This window comes from Setaria viridis, chromosome 4 (genome assembly GCF_005286985.2).
Source record: "Setaria viridis chromosome 4, Setaria_viridis_v4.0, whole genome shotgun sequence".
In the NCBI taxonomy this organism is placed as follows: Eukaryota; Viridiplantae; Streptophyta; class Magnoliopsida; order Poales; family Poaceae; genus Setaria; species Setaria viridis.
In genome coordinates, this window is record NC_048266.2 from 6575130 (window position 1) to 6599637 (window position 24508).

At 46.9% G+C, this 24508-nt stretch overlaps 3 protein-coding genes and 1 pseudogene across 3 annotated transcripts; 1 reads left to right on the forward strand and 3 right to left on the reverse strand.

Annotated features, from left to right (window-relative positions):
* Window positions 1-6044: 6044 nt before the first annotated feature.
* On the reverse strand, window positions 6045-6881 carry LOC117853370 (uncharacterized). The gene has a single exon (XM_034735751.1). It carries the CDS (start codon window positions 6879-6881, stop codon window positions 6045-6047), a length of 837 nt encoding a protein of 278 aa, XP_034591642.1.
* A 9638-nt stretch (window positions 6882-16519) lies between these two features.
* Window positions 16520-19381, forward strand: LOC117853371 (UDP-glycosyltransferase 73D1-like; annotated as a pseudogene).
* A 1918-nt stretch (window positions 19382-21299) lies between these two features.
* Window positions 21300-23250, reverse strand: LOC117851586 (UDP-glycosyltransferase 73C12). Its single transcript, XM_034733424.2, has one exon. It carries the CDS (start codon window positions 23128-23130, stop codon window positions 21610-21612), a length of 1521 nt encoding a protein of 506 aa, XP_034589315.1. The 5' UTR covers window positions 23131-23250; the 3' UTR covers window positions 21300-21609.
* A 477-nt stretch (window positions 23251-23727) lies between these two features.
* LOC117853372 (auxin-responsive protein SAUR71) lies at window positions 23728-24121 on the reverse strand. Its single transcript, XM_034735752.1, has 2 exons — window positions 24049-24121; window positions 23728-24005 (listed from the first exon to the last, which is right to left on the reverse strand). The coding sequence occupies exons 1-2, from the start codon at window positions 24119-24121 to the stop codon at window positions 23728-23730; spliced, it is 351 nt and encodes a 116-aa protein (XP_034591643.1).
* Window positions 24122-24508: the final 387 nt, after the last annotated feature.

Here is a 24508-nt window from a genome sequence, read left to right on the forward strand (position 1 = left end):
CCCTCAAGTAATCCTCCTTCCAATTATGATGCAACTTATCAAATTTTCTCCCTGCACTCTCTTCTATTACTGTTCTGTTGATCAGGATAGCAAGCACCAAATCATGATGCGTTCTATAATCAAATCAAAATACATTTCCATTACCTATATTTTCTAAATATAGAACCTCATTTTATATTCAAGTGACACTGAGCAGCGAGAAGCAAAGGTAATTATTACAATTGTCTTCATATTAATTATTTTTACATTGAGGTTTTCCCTAAGCCTGCTATTGAAATTTATTTTATGCAGGAGCCCAAAGTGTTTGATCAGTAGATGAGCACTTTGTTCTCCTACTTGTGCTATGACTATGATTCATTTCTTTGTAGCAAATGAAACACCGCAGCATCCTTGTGCATCGGAACCTGCATACCTTTTGATGTTTACATATTAATACCGGTTCACACGAACGCTCCACTTAACGGTCTGAGTATCTATGCCTAGTTGCGTGTGTTTTCACAGAGAATTGCACTTGGGGCTTTTATATCTGTATAAAACAAACAAACTTGACAAACGGTTCCCGTTTGTTATTCAGACATCTCTGTGGTCGAGCTTCCTAATAGAGTTCCTTATGGATTCCATGCCTTTTGTAACTGAGGTAGCGATCATCTTTGGCGCTTGTATTGAGTTGCAACAAATCTTCTTTGTGAGATCATCAGGTACAGAAGATCACCAAATTAAGAAATTTAAGGATAAATAAAGTTTACATGACTCAATTATCAGTTAGTTAATAAAGCATTATATTTATAATTTCCTCTGAGAGGTTAATAAAAAGGTCATGGTACATGGTCACTGTCTAAAAAGTTCATATAAGGAAAATCCTCGAAAAATATGATTAAATATGTCGTGAACATCCAAACTTTGAAACACAACACAGAGTTGCTGAGCATCCTAACATTATTACTTGTTGATGATAGCTAATGTAAGGGCACATGCCATCTTTGTAATTTGTTTCCGTTCAGCACGTATCCATTTGCATAGGTCTGCAGCACAAAAATCAGAGATTGAAACTATATAACTTCAGTGAAACGAAGTTATTGAGCACAAAAATATGTTACCTTTCAAATCATACGCATCAGAACAGATGGGAGAAAAAATAATTTGACTATAATATGTAGTAGTCACTCCACCTAACAGGCAAAGGGAAACTAAATTAAAAACTTAAACAGGCAAGGGGATACATGAATTTAAAGAATTAATAGTTAAATATATTGTTAATTTTATTAACAAAACTGAGTGCTCATTGATAATGTCATACCTCGCATCCTAGATATCTTGATATGGAGGGCAGCTAATGTCTTGAATTAAGCCGCGTGGCGCCACTCCCATATGTGGCGTTGAAGGTATGGGTCGTTCACGTGGATTATGATGAAGTTTTTCCTACAAGCAACAACATTAATTCCAATCAACCCACGACAGATAATTTCATATGTACATAAATACACGTACCTTTGATTCATGATTACCACGTGCCTGTTAGGTCGCCTCCGGAAGTCACCCCTATCTTGGATCTCAGACGCATATACAACCACGCCTATGACATCTTGAACCTATATGCTTTGCATTTTAGTGTGAAACCAAGGACATCATATTTTGTTAAATGAAAGCGGGTATAAATTGATGAGTCACCTACAAAAGTATCTACTGGCTGATGGTATACATCCTCGAATTCTCTAAAGGCATGAGGACACTCTGAAATCCAGATGGGCCTCTGTGGAGTCTTGATTACAATGTTCGGTAAAAGAACGACAGCGTTGTATTCACACAGATAGTACATATTGGGAATGGGATCCATATAAGTTGGCGTAAAGTACACTCCCAAAAAGTCATATGTTTCACCTTCAATGAGCACATTGTTGAACATCATATGATGGTTGCCGCACGCAACTACCCCCATCTTGGTGCCCTGCACAAACATTGTAGCCAACATACATCAGTAGTTTGCAGTGAAACCACAATGCATCCACCTAATTACACATGCATATAAAAAAAGAAGCAGACGGATGATTGAAGCACCTGCTCATCAACCAATATTACGCGTAAATACTCCTATCCTCCATACTCTCGTATGTTTCCAGAAAACCATGGCACTCACATCCCATCTCCAGAAGATGTGTTCCAGCTCAACCTCATGAAACTCAACCCACCTATAATTCCGAGATTTTATACATATATAATGCGAGGGTGCATCATAGCGTACGAGATAAAAACTGATGTCATCATTCAAATGAAATTTCTAACGCTTCAAAAATTATGAGTATCATACCTGTTCGTTGTCGGTGCGGGCAAGGATATCAGCGGTGTAGGTAAGGTTACCCTCTTCCTCGAAAGCGACATGTAGGAGGAACCCATAGCTGGATAACTGCAAGTTGAACATTTGTACTGCAATGAGTCTTATTCGTTAGGAGAGATGAAGGAATAATGGTAGAGGAGCTTATCACTTCGGTGTACTGTTCCATAGTTACAATAAATATGTACCCTTGTTATATATATATATATATATATATATATCATTCATGTACATGTTTTACCAATCTGACTTACAATACGACTGAATCTACTGCTCCTCCAATTAAAAAGATGCTAGCTGCTACTGCCTACTCCTAGACACTCCTCTCTCTTACTCTTATCCCATCGAAGCATAGGTGCTAATTGCAAGGAATTGGTACTAACAATGGTTAATTATGGAACTAACAATGGATAATTTTCATTGCCTAAAACACAGTGGGTAATTTCAACTTAATTAGGATAGGGTGATTAACCCGAAGCTATTAGGGTCTAACCTAGACTATTCTTGATTAATTAACATAACATATGCCATATCCGAGAACCTTCTTGGGTATAATCATGTCTGATTAGGCCTAATTATGATCTAATCATAATGAACATGATTAACAGATTAATTAACATAACGGATGCCATATCCGACAACCTCTTGGTATAATCATGTCTAATTAGGCCTAATCATGATCTAATCTACGTGAACATGATTAACAGAGGGTAACGAGAACTCACACTTGAGCTGCAATGCCGCCGCTCACACGGCACCCTCCAACCTTCCGGTGCAGTTCGCAACCAAGCGTTCAGCTTCACAACAGATCGACGTTGGTCTAGTAGCGAGGTCAGGGAGTAGGTGATGAGAAAGCTTCAGGAGAAGTATATAATGGATGGCATGCGTCCTTACTGATGGTCAACAATTACCCAACGATGAGGTCAGCGGAGGCGCAGGGCGAGCAACGACGGCGCAGGGCAAGCGACGGGTTTGTCTCGGGCGTGTGCGTGTGCGACGGCCGCGGTGAGTTTGTTATGGCGGTGGCTAGAAAAAGGAAAGAAAGGAAACAGCCTTGTGCGACAGCGTCCGTGTTTGTTACGGGGCGGTGGCATAGTTAAATATAGGAGCCAAACCAACAGGCCAACGTAGGGGTGGACTCAAGGCCCATCGACACTGGGCACCTGCTCGGGCTCCCTACCTGAGCGCCTGTGAACAAAATGCCATGGAGGCTGGATCGTTGGCAGCTCAACTCAGTACGTCAAACCCAGACTCCAACCGTATTATCGACTCTTATGCGCCAGGCTCCAGAAAAGTCTTGGGTCCGCCACTGGGCCAACGTATTGTATAATCCTCAGGCCTGTGGAGGACGGCCCAGCCCGGCAGTAGAGTTGCCTCCTGTGGTGCCTTCAGTGCTTCCTCAGCTCGATTGCTTGGGGGCCATGGAACAACTCGGGTGTGCTCTGCCATTCTCGACCCTATCCTGGGCTGATTGGTGCAATGCCACTCAGAATTGGCTCCGTTGGCGATGCACTGGCAGTTTCCTATGTCTCTGAACCTTCCTGCATGACTATGTATTTTCACAGAAGATTTAAAGTCTAATCCTCATATCGTTTGCTGCTGATATTTTTCAATTTAGATTGCCAAATCATTACTCATTTATATTACATACAAATATACAAAGTGCAGAAGTATCATCTGCTGCTGACATGAAGCTTTAGATTGCCAAAAGATCAATCATTTATCAGATACAAATATGCAAAGAGCAAGAGGAGCCCTTTCCTCCATTTTCCCTGTACCTACTAAAAACAGTTCAGCTACAGTCTTTATAGCCTCCTATGATTCCTAATGAAGTTTGTTGTTATCAAAGAAAGCACTGCGTCACACGCATAAGACGCCATGGCTAGCATGGCCGACGCCGCCAGCAAGATAGCCTTCCATTGCCTGGTCGCCCCTAGGATGGATGCAGCCACGGCCACCGCAGCAGCAAGGATGGCAAAGGTGTTCTTGAGCGAGGTGTACTTCTTGATGCTGGACCTGCACCCCTTGCAGTGCACAACGTGGCAGAAGTATCCTAAATTAACAGGTTGATAGAAGATGGGTGTTTATAGCTCCACAGGTAATTAGCTTTCCATTCATATGCAACTTTGAAGGATTTATTTTCACCAATGCAGCAAGAGTTTCCAAAGCTGCTACAACTATCTCAAGGTCTGACGATGCCAGGAGAAGCTTAAAATGCTGAAAAAAAGTAACAAATTAATATGAGGCGACTAAAAAAACATGGGTGGTTATAATTAGCATCTTCTAACGTTATGAGGAGATAGTTGCACAAACTTTTAGCTCACCTCAGGACAAGCAAAAGAACTTTTATTCCGGCAATCATCCAAAACAATCTGTATAACTCAATTTTTTAAGGCATCCTTGCATTGTAATAGGTCCTAAAACATGAGTGGCCTGCCAGGTGGGCATCCTTCATCCCTGATCTTGTTGCAGTTGCAAAGAGTAGTGAAACAATATGTGAAAATTGTATGGCTATATTAAAGGCAAGTCAAGATTCTCTACTTTTATCATTTTTCACATTTTCTCGAATGTTTAATTTACATGTTGACTGTTCAATTCAACAACCTGCAGCTTCTAAGCGAAGAAATTTTGTCTTCTCAAGAGGTGAAATGACACGACAAAAGATTAAAGAATTGAAGTCTTCGCTTAATAGGTTGGATTTGTTCTCAACTTCTATATTTTCTTGGCTACCTTGGAGGTTCTGCTTTATAGATAGTTATTCATGAAGAATGTTTACTTGACATTTTGTATGCTTTCAGCAGGAATGCTTCTGTTTTAACTTAGTAACCAAATGTTCTTTGTTCAGTGAGTTCTGGCTCATTCATGAGCTATGCTTGTATGTCCTATCTGCAACACAAAGATCAGAGCTCATCCGTGCTACATTGGGGACACTCCATGCTTTCTTATCATGGATCCCTGTTGGATTCATCTTTGAGTCACCACTGGTCTGTGGATGATTGTTGAACTTTTCAGTTATTGAATGTCAAATATCTATGAAAAGCTGGGCCTTACCTTTTTCTTACCCTTTTAATTTAGCTGGAAACATTGCTGAAGTTCTTCCCTGTGGCTACACTTCAATGCCTAACAGAGGTAAAGGAAACCTCTGGCAAAGGATCAGCCTCGGCCATATCATCATATAAAAGAAGATCCTTCCTAGAAGAAATGTATGTCTTGGAATATGTGTCAAATTTACAAATAAGTTCAAACAGGCAGCACAAAAAACAGAGAAGAGTTTGAAGAAACAAAAATATTGAACTAATTAGCATGTCCCAAACGTCATGTATAATTATGTGATGTAATTCAGTTTTTCAGTATACATGGAATTTCCCATGCAGTGACATCATGTGACAGAATTAAGCAATCACTTCAACCTAAACACTTGACTTGATAATTAGTAGCTCATGTGGATGCAAATTATCGATGCAGCGTATGGCAAAGCATTTAAAATTACCTAGTAAGAGCAAGAAACATGGAATTGATGAGTTTAGTATTTTTAAAAAATAAATGAAAATGTAAGACACGCACGAATAATCATTATATTACCTCGCCTATGGTGTTAGAACCTCCTTGTAGACAATATTCTTTGTATAAGTGCCATCTACAGTTGGTACCCTTTTCTTCTTCACTGATGTACCTTTTTTCATTGTTATTTTGATTACCCTGGCCTTTCACTTTCCTATAATCTTTTTTTCTTTTCCTTCTTTTTAGTTTGTTCCTCGTATGCCTCTGCGTTAGGCGGGAGGGCGAGGATCTTGATATTCGTTCTGGCTGTGGCTCTAGACATAGCAACATACAACTGACCATGAGAGAATACAGGGGCGGGCAGGTACACACCCACATTTGGTATAGTTTGGCCCTGTGACTTGTTCACTGTCATGGCGAAGCTGAGCCTAATAGGGAACTGCTTCCTCTTAAATTGGAATGGGAACATCTCATCATCAGAGGGGCACAACGGTATTCGAGGAAGGAAAACCCTCTTTCCGGCATGCTGTCCCAGCACAATTTCAGCATCGATCGAATTTCTTTGGAAGCCTCGAACCACTAGCCTTGTACCATTGCACAGCCCATTCGCAGGGTCGATATTCCTAAGCAATATGATTGGGAAGCCGATCTTAAGCTTTAGCAAATGTGGAGGAAGCCCGTTGGGAGTCAATGTGTTAAGGAACTCCGACGGATAGTAGTTATGCGGATCATCAATCGTGGAGTCGAAACTATGGTACACCATCTCCCCACCCTGGAACATGCCGATCATCTTCGTATTAATATTGTCCACCCAATCATTACGTGTGGATAGAATCGCTCTGGAGGTGATGTAATCCTTGTTCGTCATGTTTGCATTGAGGTTTGGAAAGATGCATTCAATTAACCTGTAAAGATCTTTCTCAGAATCCTTAGAGTACGAGACACATATATCGTCAGGAAGACATACATTACCATCTCCGTTAACCTCCTCCGTGCCACCACCAATACGCAGTAGATATTCCACAAACCACGGGTCACTCTGCACCCTCATGTTGCGCACGAGCTTAAGGTAACACATGGATTCCCAAAGATACGACCTCCATAGAGAAGCATCGACTATCTGAGTCATGGATCCTTTTCGTACAACAGGGAGGACCTGTCTGAAATCCCCTCCAAAGACAATAGTCTTCCCACCAAACGGCAGATCCTATCATCCTATTATATCACGTAGGCTGTTGTCTAGGGCTTCAATAGCTTGCCTCTTTGCCATAGGCACCTCGTCCCAAATGATGAGAGACACTTACTGCAGCAGCTTTGCAGTACCACTTTGTTTGGTGAAACTACAAAAACCGCCATCCTCAAGAGTAAGGGGTATCTTGAAACATGAGTGGGCCGTCCTCCCACCAGGCATTATAGATGCTGCGACACCAGATGTAGCTGCAGCAATGGCAAGCTTGTTCTAACTGCGAAGGGTTCCGAGAAGTGCCCTGTACAAAAATATCTTTCCTGTGCCGCTAGGTCCTGTTGGGATACGAGGTAGGCTACACTAGCGCAAATCAAAAAATTTCTACCGCGTAAACCAGGAAAACTGCCATATAAGGATCATGGGATTACCACTCGACGCACTACTGGTGCGGAAGATGTAGATTCGCGTTGATGCAGCGAAGTGGATCAGCGTAGTCGTACAAAGTCGATCACGTCGACGTCCAGCAGTTCGTCCACGTGCAGCAAGATCTCCCTCGTGCCGCGGCTTGTCGGCGGCTCGTCGGCGGCTTGTCGTGGCTCGTCGTGGCTCGTCGGCGGCTCGTCCAAGTGCTGCAGGCGCAACACCTCCAAGGTATCCACACGTGCAGGGAGGAAGCATCGCAAGCCGAAGTGCTAGATCCGCGAGTTGCAACAGGCGAGGGCGTGGGAGGCGCGGCAGATGTGTTTCGCCAAAAAGGTGTAAACCCTAGGGCACCTCCACCCCTCTATTTATAGAGGTTCCTAACGGGCCTCTAGGTTCGAGGCCCATTAGTACTTCTAAACCTAATCCAACTCGGATCACATCCGAATTGGGCTTCCAGCCCCTTAAGTGTGCGACCCTATGGGTTCGGATACGTATAGACATGGCCCGAGTACTCCTACTCAGCCCAATAGTCGGTAGCGGCCTCTAGCAAGACGTGCCAACTCCTATACACACACGAAGATCATATCAGACGAACCATCACAACATAATATACATGCTATTCCCTTTGCCTCACGATATTTGGTCTAGCTTCAAGCCGACCGCTCTTTCTCGATCCTGTGATTCGGAATCCCTTTGTAGGTTAACTCTTAACCGTACGTAGCATGGCCATGCATTTTCGGATCCGATCACTTGAGGGGCCCAGAGATATCACTCTCAATCAGAGAGGGGCAAATCCTATCTTGATTGATCATGTCTCATAGCATGCTTCTTGACAAACCCGAAAGCTACCTTTATAACTACCCTGTTACGGCGTAGCGTTTGATAGCCCCTAAGTAGGTCGATCCACATCTTGAATACATGCGACAATCTCAGGTCTAAGGATAAAGCATATATGTTGTTTAAAGAGAGAACTACTTCTCGTGTTCGGTCAGTCCTAGCACATGTCTTCACATGTGCCCACATTATTAGTTCAACATCTCCATGTCCATGACTTGTGAAACATAGTCATCAACTAATGCATGTGCTAGTCTAATATTCATGTGTGTCCTCACATGAACTCCGACTAGGGATAATTTTAGAATAACCATACAAGTAAAGAGTTTCACACACAATTCACATAATTGCAAATCAATTCAAGTAGCCTTTAATGGATATTTAAGGAACACAATATAAATCATGGATACAAATGAAATATCATCATCTCTATGATTGCCTCTAGGGCATACCTCCAACAGGTCCATCCACAAAGAACAAACCACCTCGTTCGGTGTCCACTTTGAACATTATTTCTTCGTAGGCAGCCCTCTACTCCTCGTTTAGGGAATCGGATAGTCCCACATCTTCCGGATTCTGGTCAATGATTGCCTCCTCAAATATCTCATGAGGGATACCGCTAGCGCGATATGCGTTGTCAATTCCTGGGAGAGGGAACAACCTTATGTCCTTCCCCATAGATTGCAACATGTTCCTAATGTCTATCAGAACCATCTGTTCCACCAGACTCGGGTTTGGATTGTTGCGCCTGCAGTCTTCTGACATTGTGTCAAGGTGTTTTGTCCACAACCCAAACACATCATTTAGCTCGCAGAATACCAATATTGTCGCGAATAACCTACACAATGTGGATGGCATATGGAACAAACTGTTTTCAGTAAGACACTCCTCAAGTGTATTATCTTCTTCGATTAGGCCTCGCCTCTCCACAGCTTCACGGAACGAGGGTAGGAGCACACCATCAACAGTCCTCAGGTCCCTGTATGAAGTAGCCCCAGCAACATGGTTCAGGAGAACCCAAAGAAAGTAGCGTTCCCCCTCAGCCGGATGAGCCGATACGAGTCTCCCAACCTGGTACACAACGTTTCTCCTTGGTTTCCAAAATTTACCATTAGACTCCCAAGTATAATGCTCTGGAAAGTCATGGTACAAGATTCCTCGAGCTTCCTCATGAAGCCTGTTGTAGTCAAAATACGCTGTCAGCATTGACTTGTCGGCACTTGGATGCTTGACAACCCGTTCGATCTTGTCCCATTTATGATATGTAACCATATGCATGTCGGGAAGATGAAGCTGCAGCTGCTCCACTGTTGGATGGTTCTTGCTCAAGTCAAAGCCATATATCCTCCACATCGCTTCTGGAGGTGTCACCCACCGGGCCTCTCTATACTGCATGATCTCATCAACGTTGCCGTTGTTGTCTTTTTTTCAACCTCCCTAACAGCCACAGATGCTCTGTCATGGCCCTTGTACATGTATTTAAATAGGTATTTCACGGATCTAATGCTACTACATGCCTCAACATTGATGTGGCAATTGAAAGTACGCAGAAGGCATGGGTTGTATGGGACGACCCACTGATTGTCCAAGATGTGACCTCAAATTAATTCCTTACGACCATCATCGCGCCGCCGATAGATGGGGTATGAATCCTTACCTTGCGATGTTGAATCGCGGAATGGCCGCGGGTAATGATTCTTGCATGAAGTACGTCCCCTTGTGCATGGACATAATGGATTTAGCGTCCTACATGGGCCATGCATAATATGCTTCGTCACCATCCTGTAGTGGTCGGGGTACTTCTTCTTGTTTGGTAGCTCAGCAGAGATAAGTAGGTCATACTGCTCGGGGCACGTGATCTTGTACTTTGTTTGCATTATTAGCAAAAAAGTGTGCATGTGGCAAGCCCCTCTTCTGGAACTCCAGGACATATACGAATGCACGAACCTTGCCAAGTATGTCTTTTTCCATCAACATCCTTTTGAGCTCCTCCAACTTCACCCTGAACACTCGAGTTACAAGATCTGGACGGTCCTGTGGACTCTAGCAGGGATAAAGCTCGTTCTTGATCTCATCCCAATTAGGATTGCATGTCATTGTGAGGAAGATATCCGGTTTACCAAACTTTCGCACCAGAGCCATCGCGTCCATGTATCAACGCCTCATATTACGGGGCCCTCCGATGAAAGTTGGTGACAACACAGTACGCTTGCCAACCTCATCAGCGTCTTCCACCCCCGTACGCTAGCTGTCAACCAAACCTTGGTACAGGTTAGCCCTAAGAGTGTCCTGATTGTTGTGGATGTATTCTAGACATAGGTGTCAACAGCAAACTGCTGGAATAGATGCTTGCCGTATAGTATTGGATTAAAAATCCCAGGCCGCATCTGGAATTTGTAGCAATAGTAATCACACACGGAGACACATTTATTTCCAGCAGACCCTACAAACATAAACATTATTCATGTTAGTACCGTGATTGACGACATGCAGAACATTTGTCTAATTTTTGTAAGACACTATAAAGACATCTGAATTTACCAGCATCATCGTCGCCACCACCATCAGCACGCGCCTTGCAGGTCGCTCGAGCTTTATTGATTTCAGCCTTAGTCACACCAACGTTTGGAATGCAGTTGTGCCACCCGAGCTCACCTCTTGGAAAGAATAACGGGTATGAGAGAGCGTCGTAGCACCCATGATAGGACCGAATGTCATGGATCGATCTATCCTTCCCTTGGAGGACAACACTATTATTGAACTGGCCCCGACGCTTGCTCCCCTCAATCCAAACGGCAGCAACCTCTGACGTTAATGGCACGTTATATGTTCTCTGGTCCAGCCGTTGGTCAAGGTTCAACTCGACATGGTAATCCTCAAGGTTGTCAACCTAGCCCATACTCCTAAGATTCTTTGAGTAGGGATTAATGCCATGTAAGATGTCTTTTAGCCTCTGGATGACCTCCCTATCTTCTTGGGTAGACTTCTCACGGCACTTGCAGAGCTTATGCTCAAGAGACGAATCGTCGTCATAAAAATAAAGCTCGAGGTGTCCAGGTTCGTGACCATCCCCTTTACCAAATGATCATATGTTATGGTAGATTTGGCAATGAGAACAAAATGTGTAAATTCCATAGTTTCTCATGTCAGTGGTCACACGATCAAGTTTACAATATAGAAAAGTGGCCATTGTAATATCTGATGTGAGCACGGAAATGCCTAGCATTAGCGTCTGAGCTCGACCGCAATCTCACGAGTTCCAGTGGTGTCTCAGGGGTGGAAAGATGAATCTTTCCACTATGACAACAAAATCCAGGTGGCTCGGACTCAAACTTCTTTGCATCGCAGTGCTCGCAGCTATCCTCTGGCTTGAGCATGTGCGTCTCGTCAGGGACATTGGCATAAACCGCATCGTATGGATCCGGTTCATTGAGTTTGTTGGGATCTTCATTAGCCGTCTCGAGATCGACATCCTCCTCAGCTTCCCAATCATCAGGTTCTAATCATTAGCACGAGTATGAAGTGTTATATTTTGGAAATAAGATAAGTCAAGCATCACATAGATGCGCCAGGGTGAACCTTGGCCTCCAAAAAGGTTCCCCTCATCCTCTTCCTCGTCGTCCTCAAATATAATATTCTCATCGCAATCTGATGCTACATTGGCACATGAGTGATGAGACAAACGTATTTACATAGGTAAAATAATAGCATGAAGGAAGCACGTGCAACATTTACTGTCCTCTTCCATAGAGGCATGTGTCCCTGCCTGTCCACCATGTGCAGGCATTGACTCGTCAACAACAGATGGCTGTGTCTAAGTACCTGTAGCGTCTTTAGGTGCAGGCCTAGTATTTTCTGCGAAAGATGAATTGCGGGTGAGACATAGAACCAGTATTGACAAATAATCAAAGTGAATTTCTTTTTACCCGCTCCAAATACATTAGATTCAGTGAAGGGATGGGAGTCGCGAGCATCCGTTTGGGTGCCACCTTTAGTAGTAGAATAGCAGTAGGATAGATGTAGGTTACTTTAAATATCATAATAATAGAATACACAAATACCAAGGTGGGCAAAGGATGTGAGCTAATTATCGTTGTCCATGACAAAAGACGTTTGAGTCAGCTGGCTCGTATAATTGATATTTTCACCAGCAGGCCATTTGGTATTCTTGCCAATGGTTGCTTCAAACATTTGATTACGCCGGTTTAGGCATGAATTCTTAATTCCAGGAGTCACAGGCTTGCTATGGATGGTGTGGTTTGCAGGGACCAGTTGGGGGGTAATGACTCCAGGGGATTTATCCACGACTGATTGGATGTAAACAGGCCTGCCGTTTACAAGGAGGATTTCCATCTCGTCCGTTATTCTTAATGGTGATTTATCAGCAGGAGGGAAAACCAACTCTGGGGTAAAGTGAGGGCTTGCCATTGTAATAGAGTCGGGATGCAAATTGCTCGCCCGTCATTCATTAACCCTATTTCTATAGTCTCTGTTGATCTGTCTTCTTTTTTCTATATTGTCTTGTGGCGTCCTAAATAATCTCTTTGCAGAATTTGCAGAATATGAATTACACCGCCTCTTATTTATTATAGCCCTCTGCCCAGGAGACATTGCCGCCCTCCGTGCCCTATCCCTTCTACGCCTACGCTCGTTAGGCGAGGGGTCATTATCGTCCATGGAACCTGCTTCATCTACAACACCTACCATGATTTGGGGTTAAGGTGTTTAGTGCATTAGGATGCGTCCAGTTGAGAGTAACAGACCATTTTAGGTATTAGTCGGAATAAGATGCCAATATATCTATTTTGGTAGTACTGTAAATAAGATATCAAAACCACTACTTGATATTGAGAGAATAACAAAAATAGTATTAATTAAGAGTTTTAGAAGGCAAATGATAGTTGTACAGTTCCATCACTTCACATCATGTAAACAGTTTCTGCAATCACCAGGAGCAAACACAAGTTCATGACCAATATGGATAGACAAATTTAACTCCTTCAATTTAACTAATTATAAGAGACGGAACGATGTAAGAAATGTTTTTGCTGGGAATTTGAAAAGGAAGTTACCTGTTTGTTCAACCGGTATGAATCCAGTTCCAGTGCTGTGATCGTCCTCATATACTTAAATTGACGTGCCCATTTGTATACATCAGAAAACAAATGTATAAACGTCCAATGGAAATATCTTATATAGAAAATGTACTATAATCCCTGAACACTGCGGTTGAATTACCTCCTACCACAGGGCTAATACAACTATCAACGCAATTGTCCCACATGTCACTAAGAATATCATCTTCGTGGATCAATACCCGGTACCTACATCTATGAAATAAAATAATGGTAAATCAAATATTCACAATCTTTTGTTTTATTCGACACACTGGTCATTATCTTTTTTCTGTTTCACACATTGATGATTCAACAAAATTAATCAGATCTGTTTTGTTCGCAAAGTTGATTATCTACAAGTATGGCCTTCCTGATTCCCTTTATTTTGACTAGATGGTGGATAGGGCAGCCAAGCCCTGTGTCAGTCAAATGTATCAGTATGTCACCAAATCATATTTAGACATCATCACCAATAAATGAGACAGATAATTGACTCAACCTGATATGGTTAGCATAGAATTTACTGCTGATATGATAGCAATGTTTACAGCAAAAGACCTCCATTATGACAGTATAGAAGAGACAATGACAATGATCCTATTTGAAGCAAGAGCATTTCATTGGATCCAAATCAAATTTTGTACAGAATTCTATGACAGAAAACCAATAAGACAACTTGGTGAGATGTAATACTACACTGAAATCATCATTTTGTTCAGATCCCAGTGCTCCAACTTTAAAAAAAAATACACGCATTCTAACTTGGTTCCCAATGGCAACAAATGTAACACTGAAGAAACCATATATAGCTCATCACCACCCAGATAAAGGGAATTCATTGCCGCAAAGTTCCTCATTAAGTGGTGCATCTGAGTATATCACAAGCATGCCTTTTCAATTTACCAAACATTCAAACTCTTATCTCAGATAAAATCGCAGATCAAGGAGTACTCAAAAAGATAAAACACGACAATGTTATTTTAAGTTTGGCTGCATACAATTGATTCGATGGAACCTTCATTTTTTTCTCATGCTTTATGCAAAATGCAAACATATTTCTACGTGCGCCAGTCATATCCTGGCATCCTGCAGCTTTCATTCAGGTTCCAGTGCTTCAACTAAAAAAAGTTGAATGAAGCCATAAACAATATTAAAATCAGGTATCAACCAAAAAACATCTCATAGAGACCTTTGACTGGTTCCAATCTAACATATACTCAATATTTGTGTGAAAATTGCAACTGTTTTTGAGTTTTAACTTTTAATTGCTGAATGCCTGGAACACGTATGAACTAAGATTGAATATGCAGTGAACTTGATAGGTTATTGGCATTTCAACACATCATTACATTTCTTAAGGTGCACAGGTAGTACAACTTACAAAGACAGCACCTACATTTGAAGAACTGGGCAGCTGGCAAAACAAGGTAACAAGAAGACAATGTACCGGAAGGGATGTTACAAGAAGAAGGATCATCATTGCTTAAAGGGACGTTTCCATCCAATCCTGTATTGAAAAAAAAAGTAATATAAAATGCAAGCAAGATGCAAAAGAACTTGGTACGTCTGGGCCCACCTGATACATGAATCAAGTCGTCATTTCTATCCAAATCTCTCTCACATAGCCGTTCATCATTTTTATCCAGATCTCCCCTATGTAGCCAGTCATCGTTTTCATCTTTGACCATAGATATACTGCCACCTACAACTTGAACTTGCAAAGTAAATAAAGTCACATGAATATGACAAATCAGTTGCAAAGTGACACAAGAAAAAATCGAGTACCCTCCGACTACAATGTTCTCTTTGTCTACAACGTTATTAATCATATAGCAATCACAACGTTTTTTGTTCCTTTCCATTCTTTTTTCATCAGACATGATTGCAGACCATTCTCTATCTATCAGCCTCTTACGAGCATTAGGATCGACATCATCTGGGCACCATCCACGTGGTGCTTGGTTAGCTACAAAGCAGTCCATTATTAAAAAGATAATGTCTCCGGAGGAGAGAAACATTTAATTGAAACGATATTTCACCTTGAGGTGTTGTGTTGGTGATGTCTGCAAGCGGATGTCTACCACGGGTGGACTTTGATGGATCATAGATGTCGCTGACGTTCCCAAGAAGCAAGAATGAGGAGAGCATACCGTGATGGAGATGAAACAATGGATTATTCAGATACAGAGCCATAACATACAGAATTTGACAGTAATGATATTCTAAACACATATAGATAGCGATTGAACCCTTTAATGACTGTCACCTACAAACTGTATAATATCCACCTATTTTTCTCATGCTCATGGTTTCCTGAGAGAATCAATTAGGTGCACACAAATTTATAAACATTACCTCCACCAGCACAAATGTTTACCACCCAATTTATCAAATGACTGCTATGCCAGTAATTGAAATAATCAAGATGTGGGTAACGGTGACAGGTATTGGATGGACACTATATTAAGACATAATGTCAGAAGAATAGGTTTTATAACACCCAAATGGAAATAGAGGATTATAAGCAGTGGGATCAGCTTTCCTTGAGCTATTTGAGCAGAGCACTGGGATTAGCTTCACTGATATTATCATGTCAATACAGGAAGTACAACTTTTTTATATGCTTTTAGCAGTTACTGCTAAATTGTCCGCTTACTTTGATATACTCTTGCTATCTTAACATGGTTAATGCAATTCATAAGTTCTGTTTGAGAAATCCTGGTGAACCTAACAATAGTGTTCGAGATTGAAACAAGTTCAAATATTCTTACGGAAAAGCTAAACAACACTGTGACATTTTGGTCTGTTCTAACCTCCAATTTTCTTTGATGGTGGCGGGCGTCGATGGAAGATGGCCGCGGGGCATCGATGAAAGACGGCGGCGGAGCGGCGGGCGATCGGCCATGACGGAGAGGCGTCGATGAATGTAAACGTCTCGAGGCGATTTTGACTCAGGACTGGGCAGGTGGCGGCGAGCACGGTGCGGCTTGGCTTGGTGGCGGCTCGGGTGTCCAAGGCGTGAGGGCTGGGACATCGGATGCGCAGCCGGCAGAGCGAGCGGTGGTGCGGCGGCGGCGCGCAGGAGGCGACACGGCGTGGCAGGAGGAGGCGCAGACCAGAGGGCGTAGGATGGCGCTCGAGGGGTGGCGGCGGGGCGATTTCGACTCAGTATTGGGCAAGTGGCGGTGAGCACGGCGCGGCTCAGTGGCGGCTCGGGTGTTCGAGGCGCGAGGGCCGGGCAGCGATGGCACGGCCGGCGAAGTGAGCGGTGGTGCGGCGGCGACGCACAGGAGGCGGCGTGGCGTGGCAGGAGGAGGCGCGCACCAGAGGGCGTAGGATGGGGCTCGGGGTGGCAGTGGATGGGAGGCGGAAGGAGGATTGGGGGAGGCGGATAAGACCAGCAAGATGAAGGGCCTTGATCGGCGCTTCAAAAGCGGATGGCGGAAAATTAGTTTAGCGCGGGACGATGAGCTAGTAGAGGAAAAGACGTACTTTTGCTTTTTTAGGAGTAGAGAAGAGATAGAGAAATCACCAGAAAATAAAAATATAAAAATATAAGGTCACAATGACCATGAAGTGAGAGCTGTTTGATTTTCCATGAGACGGAACTTTAAAAAGCATTCCTTGCCGGTCGTTAGGGCAAGGACATTGGTGTCGTCTAATAGACGGTCTCATGCATTGACACATAATCTTGAGACAATTCAACAGACAACCCGTACAATGGGTTGTCCTATAAGTTGTCTGGTAGTGGTATATAATTTCTTAATTTGTGCATAAGAAAAATAAAATATTATGAGTTGCATGGCAACAATAACTCGTACAATGGTCGTTAAGTTGTCTCGTAGTCCTACAATTTAGCTCATGAGGTGGTTGTTTCGCGAAGCAACGACCTCTTTCTCTCTTCTCGTTCTCTCTCCTCCACATCATCAAAAATACTACTGGCACTGCATGAGACGACCTATGAGACCGCTGACGTGTAGTAATGTAATTGCCCTCAGCCAACGTGTACTGCGCAAACCAACCGTAGGACAAGACCACCCCTTCCTGAAAAGATGACGCGAAAGCCACCGGAAGGATCGGAGTCAACGCAAAATCAGGCCACATAACTCACGGTGTCGTCAAGCTAGCAGCTCGGCGCCTCGGCCTCGACGACAACGCCAGGATGACTAGCCAAGGACAAGCAGCGACCCTCCGGCCTGCAGGTCCGGCTCGTCGAGTTCCCGCTCGACTACGCCAGGGCCGGCTTGCCGGAAGGGGCGGACGCCGGCGACCTGTTCCGGCGATGTACATGTGGAACTACTACCGCGCCATGGCGCTCCTCCGCGCGCCGATCGAGAGCTACCTCCGCTCGCACGCGCCGCGCCCGACCTGCGTCGTGTCGGACTTCTGCCACCCGTGGACCACGGAGCTCGCGGCCAACCTCGGCGTCCCGCGGCTCAGCTTCTTCAGCATGTGCGCCTTCGGCCTCCTCTGCCACCACAACCTCGAGCGGTTCAACGCCTGGGATGGCGTCGAAGACCCCAACGAGCCGGTCGTCGTGCCGGGGCTGGAGGAAAGGTTCGTGGTGACAAGGGCACAGGCCCCGGGTTTCTTCCGGCAGACCCCAATCCCGTGCTGGGAGGAGTTCGCCGACTACGTCGAGCGCGCGCGGGCCGAGGCCGACGGCGTCATCGTGAACACCGTCCTGGAGATGGAGCCGGAGTACGTCGCCGGCTACGCGGCGGCCTGGAAGATGAAGGTCTGGACCGTCGGGCCGGTGTCCACCTACCACCAGAGCCGCACCACGTTGGCGTCGACACTGGCGTCAAGAGGGTTGAGGACATCCGCCGTCGACCCCGACGAGTGCCACCGGTGGCTCGACGGCAAGGCGCCGGGCTCCGTCGTGTATGTCAGCTTCGGGAGCATCTCGCAGGCGGAACCGAAGCAGGTCGTGGAGCTCGGCCTTGGGCTGGAGGTTTCGGGGCACCCGTTCATCTGGATGCTAGCTCAGGAACGCCGACGAGTAAGACGACGCGGTGCGCGGGTTCCTGGGCGAGCTCGAGGCGCGCGTCGCGGGGCGGGGCCTGCTGATCCGGGGTTGGGCGCCGCAGCTGCTGATCATGTCCCACGACGCCGTGGGCGGGTTCGTGACGCACTGCGGGCGGAACTCGACGCTGGAGGCCGTCGCCGCCGGGCTGCCGATGGTGACGTGGCCGCACTTCACGGACCACTTCCTGAACGAGAAGATGGCCGTGGAGGTGCTGGGCATCGGCGTCAGCGTCGGGGTGACGGAGCCCCTGACGTACGTACCAGGCGGTGAAGGGCTCCTGTGGCAGGGCTCCGGCTCCGGCTCTGTGCGTTTACGGAAGCATGGAGGAGCCGAAGCCGCACCAAATGGTATCGATCGCGAAGTCATTTTTTGGCACATTTGGAAGGAGCCGAAGCCGTTTTAGACCTGCATGGCGGAGCCTAAAAATTAGCTCCGCAGCTCCGGCTCCGACTCCGCACGAGGAGCTCCTGGCGAGGAGTCCTGCCAAAGAGCCCGAAGAAGGAGATCGTGGTGGGGTGGGGTGTGGTGGAGGCGGCCATGCGGAGCGTGATGGGCGGCGGGGAGGAGGCCAAGGGAGGCGGCGGCGGGCGCGCGCTAGCGGCGAAGGCGAGGGCCGCCGTGCAGGTGGGCGGGTCGTCGCACGCCAACCTGTGGATCTGGTCAAGCGATTCCAGCCGGGCATAGCACGTGACGCTGACGTGCCACAGATGTAGCGCACCTCCTTTCCCTCCGTTGAGACCCCAGATCATTGCCACTTGCCAGCAATAAATCTGACAGACTGACCCTGAATCATCTTTGATGTACTTATTTTAAAAACCATGTGCGGGGTCCAATAAGCAAACTTGTCATCTTTGATTAACAATTATTGATGCTAACATTACAATTCATCAAAAATTAGGAGTCCTACTTTGGGTGACCATGTCGAATCAAACCAAATGGAATGAGAAACACTTTATCCTTTATGTTTATGCTAGCAACATGCTACGCAATATCCTTTCGTACGTGCTCACTGTTCCACTTAGTGCCAACACCACCAATGAGTAGGGTTGTGTGGCCCGAGCCAGCTCGATTTTGGTCCATCCATGCTTATTATAGGGCCAAACTTGATCGGTGAAAATCAGGTTTGAAAAAAAATCGAATCGGCTCGAGCTCAACCACACAATTTATTTCATTTTTTTATACTAAAAGAATAGGAAACCCGAGTCCAGGTTCGGATCCAATGTGGGTGCGGGGGCTAGAGCCCCTGCACATGGATCCCAGGAAACCCCTCCAAAATCCCCCTAAATTTTTTAGACATGAATGAACAGGAATAGGAAGAAAAGGAGGAAGGAGAAAGAAGGTGGAGAAGAAAAAAAACCATGTCCAAGAGGCGGATCCGGCCCAACAATGCATACGGGATTTTTCGAGCACAAATTTTAGGCTCAAATGAATGGACATTTTTCGACCGGTACATAAACTGCTTAGGTCTACGTTTAGGGCTTTTATTTTCTTTCTTTTTTTATTCATCATGTCCCCTCCTCTCCACTTCCTCTCTCTTCCCTATCTCCCGCATTGCTCTTTCCTCATCGTCGCCCACCCCTCCGTCGGCAAACTGGCCGCCCACTCCTCCACCACTCCGTGCTCCGGCTCGGACGCTCTTGCCGCCGACTTCGCTCTTGCCTAGCATCTTCTTCTGGCCTAGCCCCTTCTTCTCTCTCATCCCAAATGCACGGATACGGAGGGGATCTGGTAGGGGATTGTGGTGGGGAGGAGCCAGATCTGGTTAGCCCCTTGAACTCGAGCTCCTGCTGAGAGTGCGACAGGTACATGATGAAGCATGACATCGGTTCACGTCAATTCGGTGAAGTGTGGCATGACCCAGCCTCGGCGTCCTTAGCCTCACTCTGATTCAATGGCACCCATGCTCAATTCAATGGCAGATGGGCTCGATTCAGCGGCAAGGTGATCACTAAACTCTTCTCCCTTCCTTTGCTCCTCTATCGATGGAGTCGTGCACAAGCGCAAGCAAAAATGACTGCAACCATCAAGTAGGGACCTTCCTACTAGTCCGTAGTTGAAGGGGCTCAGGAGGAAAAGGTAGGTCCTCCCTGAAGTAGGGACCCAAGTAGAGGCCTTCTTAACCTATTTTTTGAGTAGAAGTTTGAATATGATTTTGCTGGAGTTGCTGATAGAACGCAAAAGTCCATGTTGATGTTAACCTATCATTGTTCTAAAAACTGAATCTCTTCTTGGGTTATATGTTCGCACAGTTGTGAGTCGACTGCACTCTAGGAATCGCGGGAAAATTAAAAATACAACAGTACTTTAGGAATAGTGGAAAAAACAAGAAAGATGAATGTGAAAAGGAGGAGGGGGGATTCAAAATAGAGTGATAACACATTTTCCTAGACACATGACGTGTAGAAACCCACTTTATAGGAACATGATGAGAGCACATCCAGCGTTGCCACCCTCTTTAGGTAACCGTGTTACACTGTCACCAAATACGGTAGCATCTAAACCAATGCATACAAAATCAACCAAAATTTTAAATGGATAGAGCATACAAACATCTATCATCATGAAAAGTTTGAGATTAAATAAAAAAATTATACAAGGAGGAAAAAAACAAAAATCAACACTTAGATAGTGTGGATGCAATTAATCATGATCCGCGACCAACAACTATTCAAGAGGCGATTTCACTTTTTTTTTCTCATTGCACAAGTTTGGGTTCTTTCTCAAAATTTACATGATGGTAGTTATTTGCATACTCTATTTATTTATATTTCTTGTTGAATTTTTATGCGTCGATTTAGGTGTTACCGTTTTTGGCACGATAACACCGTAACCTGCGGTAATACTAGATATGTTTTCAGAACACGATAGTTCCGACTGCTCTGAAATATAAGCTTAGCTTTAGATCCAATGGTTCAAAAGACTGTTGGCACTTGGCAAGTTTCCTACCCTAGGGATAGATGTAAAATAGTCATCAGCAAAACATAATGTTGAGCCTGTAGTAGAAGGAGAGAAGTGGCAGGCTGGCAGCTGACTCATAGTGGCAAGTACATAGGCCGAAGTACAGTAGTATATTTGAAATTGGAGACAAGAAATGAAGAAAAACACGACTAGGGGCTAGCTCCATGCACGGATGACAGGGCACGCCGTGAAAAACCTGTTAGTGCTCTCAAACATATTGCTCGTGTGCTGCTCATGTACTCGCGAAACACCCCGCGTCCACCTCGAAGCTCTTGATCAAATCCAGCAGGTTCCCGTGCGACGACCCGCCTTCCTCCACGGCGGCCTTCGCCTTCGCCGCGAGCGCCCGCGCCCTCCTCCTCCGCTCCTCCCCCTCGTCCCCTCCGTCCAAGACGCTCCTCACCGCCTTCTCGACCACATCTCTCCCCACCACGATCTCCTTCTGGTCCATCCGGTACATCAGCGGCTCCATCACCCCGACGTCCACGCCGATCCCCAGCACCTCCACGGCGAACTTGGCGTTCAGGAACTGGTCCGCGAAGTGCGGCCACGCCACCACCGGCAGCCCGGCCGTGATCGCCTCCATGGTCGAGTTCCACCCGCAGTGCGTGACGAAGCCGCCCACGGCCGCGTGCGACAGGATCAGCACCTGCGGCGCCCAACCCCTGATGAGCAGGCCGCGCCCGGCGACGCGCCCCTCGAGCTCGCGTAGGAACTCGGTCACGTCCTCGCCGTGCTGGTCGGCGTTCTTCACAACCCAGATGAAAGGGTGGCCCGACGCCTCCAGCCCGAGCCCGAGCTCGACGACCTGCTTCGGTTCCGCCTGCGCGATGCTCCCGAAGCTGACGTACATGACGGACCCGGGCTCCTTGCCGTCGAGCCACCGGAGGCACTCGTCGGCGCCGATGGCGGCGGTGTTGCCTCTCGACGCCAACGTCGCTTTGCGCTGGTGGAAAAGAGACACCGGGCCGACGGTCCACACCTTCATACTCCTTGCCTCAGCGTAGCCGGCGACGTACTCCGGCTCCATCTCCAGGAAGCTGTTGGTGACGATGCCGTCGGCCTCGACCAACGCTTGCTCGACGTCGTCCGCGAACATCTCAAACCCGGGCGTCCCACGGAAGAACCCAGGAGCTTGAGCCCTCGACACCTCGACCCTTTTCTCCAACCCGGGCACGACGACCGGCTCGTTGTCGTCGGCGACGCCGTCGTACGCGTTGAACCTCTCGACGTTGTGCTGGCACAGGAGGCAGAAGGCGCACATGCTGAAGAAGCTGAGCCGCGGGACGGCGAGGTTCGCCGCGAGCTCCTTGGCCCACGGGTGGCAGAAGTCCGCCACGACGCAGGTCGGGTACGGCGCGCCGGCGGCGTGGAAGTGGCGCTCGAGCGGCTCGCGGAGGCGCGCCAGGGCGCGGAAGTAGTTGGTCCAGAGATCAGACGGCACCTTTTCGACGTCGTCAGCGCCGTCGGGGAGCCCTTCCGCGGCGAGGTCGAGCGGGAGCTCCACGAGCCGGACCGGCAGGCCGGACTTCCGGGCGAAGTCCACGGCCGGGCGGATGCGCCCGGTGTTGGACGGCGTGACGACGATGCTGACGAGCGCGCCGTGGGTGGCCAGGAGCAGAGCCGTGTCGACCGCCGGGATCAGGTGGCCCTGGAACATGAGCGGGATGAACACGAAGTGCGCCTTGACGTTGGCGCCGCCGCCGGCATCGCTCGCCGTTCCCCGGCCATTCGCGAGGTCTTTGATTGCCATCTGGCTGCTTCTGAGGCTGTGGTAGGAGAGAGCGGTGTTGTTGCTGATGACTGTGTGGTTATGGAGCTTCGATTGATTGTTGCGTGTCAGTCCGATGTCTTAAGAAGGGGACAGGGTTTTGGCCGCGACGAAAACTAGGTGGTCGAGGCTTAGGCGGGAACGAAGGTTCCAAGGCCTGATTCACATCAACAGCAAGGATATCACACTTGAGAGATACTGCAATTTCGTTGCCACTCCATTTGTGCTGATCTGCTGCACGGTTAGAAAAAAGCACGCCGACTACAAGTGACGTAAACAATGATGCAAACAATGATGCTACAACTCCATTCTAGAATAAGAGGCCGTGCTGGTTTGAAGTAAAAAGGTTTCTCTTTCCTCCTTTTAGCCATAAAGGGATTTAGGACCTGTTTGGATTGCTCCGCTAAAAAAATAGCTACACTCCACCAACTTCACCTTTTTTAGCTCCACTCCACCAACTCTAGGAAAATAGGGAGCTATGTACCTGTTTGGTTACCGGATGCAAATCCAGCTCCAGGAATTGTACAAACCAGTGGGAATAGTCACTCTTGCCCTTGGATGGTTTTTTCTTCCCGCGAGCTACACTACCGCGTGGTGCTGAAGTACCCGCGCTGCTACAGTACATGAGGGGAGAAAGGGGTTGTTGTCGGAGAGGCGGAGCAGGAGGTGGTGGAACTCAACGGCAAGGCAAGGGATGCGGAGCGCGCCGGGGTGAGCGTAGCCGTACTCCTGTGCAGCGCGACGGAGGAGCGCCGCGAAGGCTAGCTTGCCCAGCAGCTCGGCGCGCACGACAAAGCACTCGATGGGCTCACCCTCCTCGCCGACGCACACGGGGACGTGGCCCTCCGGCACCACCCCTTCAAACGCCCCCCCTGCCCTTCTTCTGCCGGAGATGGCCACCTGCCACCACCGAGCCGGTGCCGTGCCCCGCCGCCGCGACGGTGCGGGAGAGACGCCTCAGGAGCCGCTTCATGGCTGGCCGTTGGTGCTGGAATTGGAAGGAAAAGCCAGTTTATTGGAGGTCGAGGAGAGAGAGGGTAGTAGTCTAGGAGGAGGTTGAGGACCGAGGCATGTGGATGCAGCTTGTACTAGGCAAGTGAGTGAGTTGCTCGCTGCGAGAGGTGGTGACCGGTGCGGTGGAGCTCCAGGCTGCGGACCGCCGGAGGGAGGGGAGAAGGCGGCAGCGGTGCACAAAGAAACTCGCGAGGCAGAGGGGATGCGTCGGGAGGGAGGGGAGGGGGTGGAACAATAGTGGTCTTTTTTTTTTGCCGAAGAGGTATGTGTAACCAGTGGCATTGGTGGTTAATTTCCACCCAACTCCAAGAGAAGGTATGAAACATGTGTTTTCGGAGCATCCTTT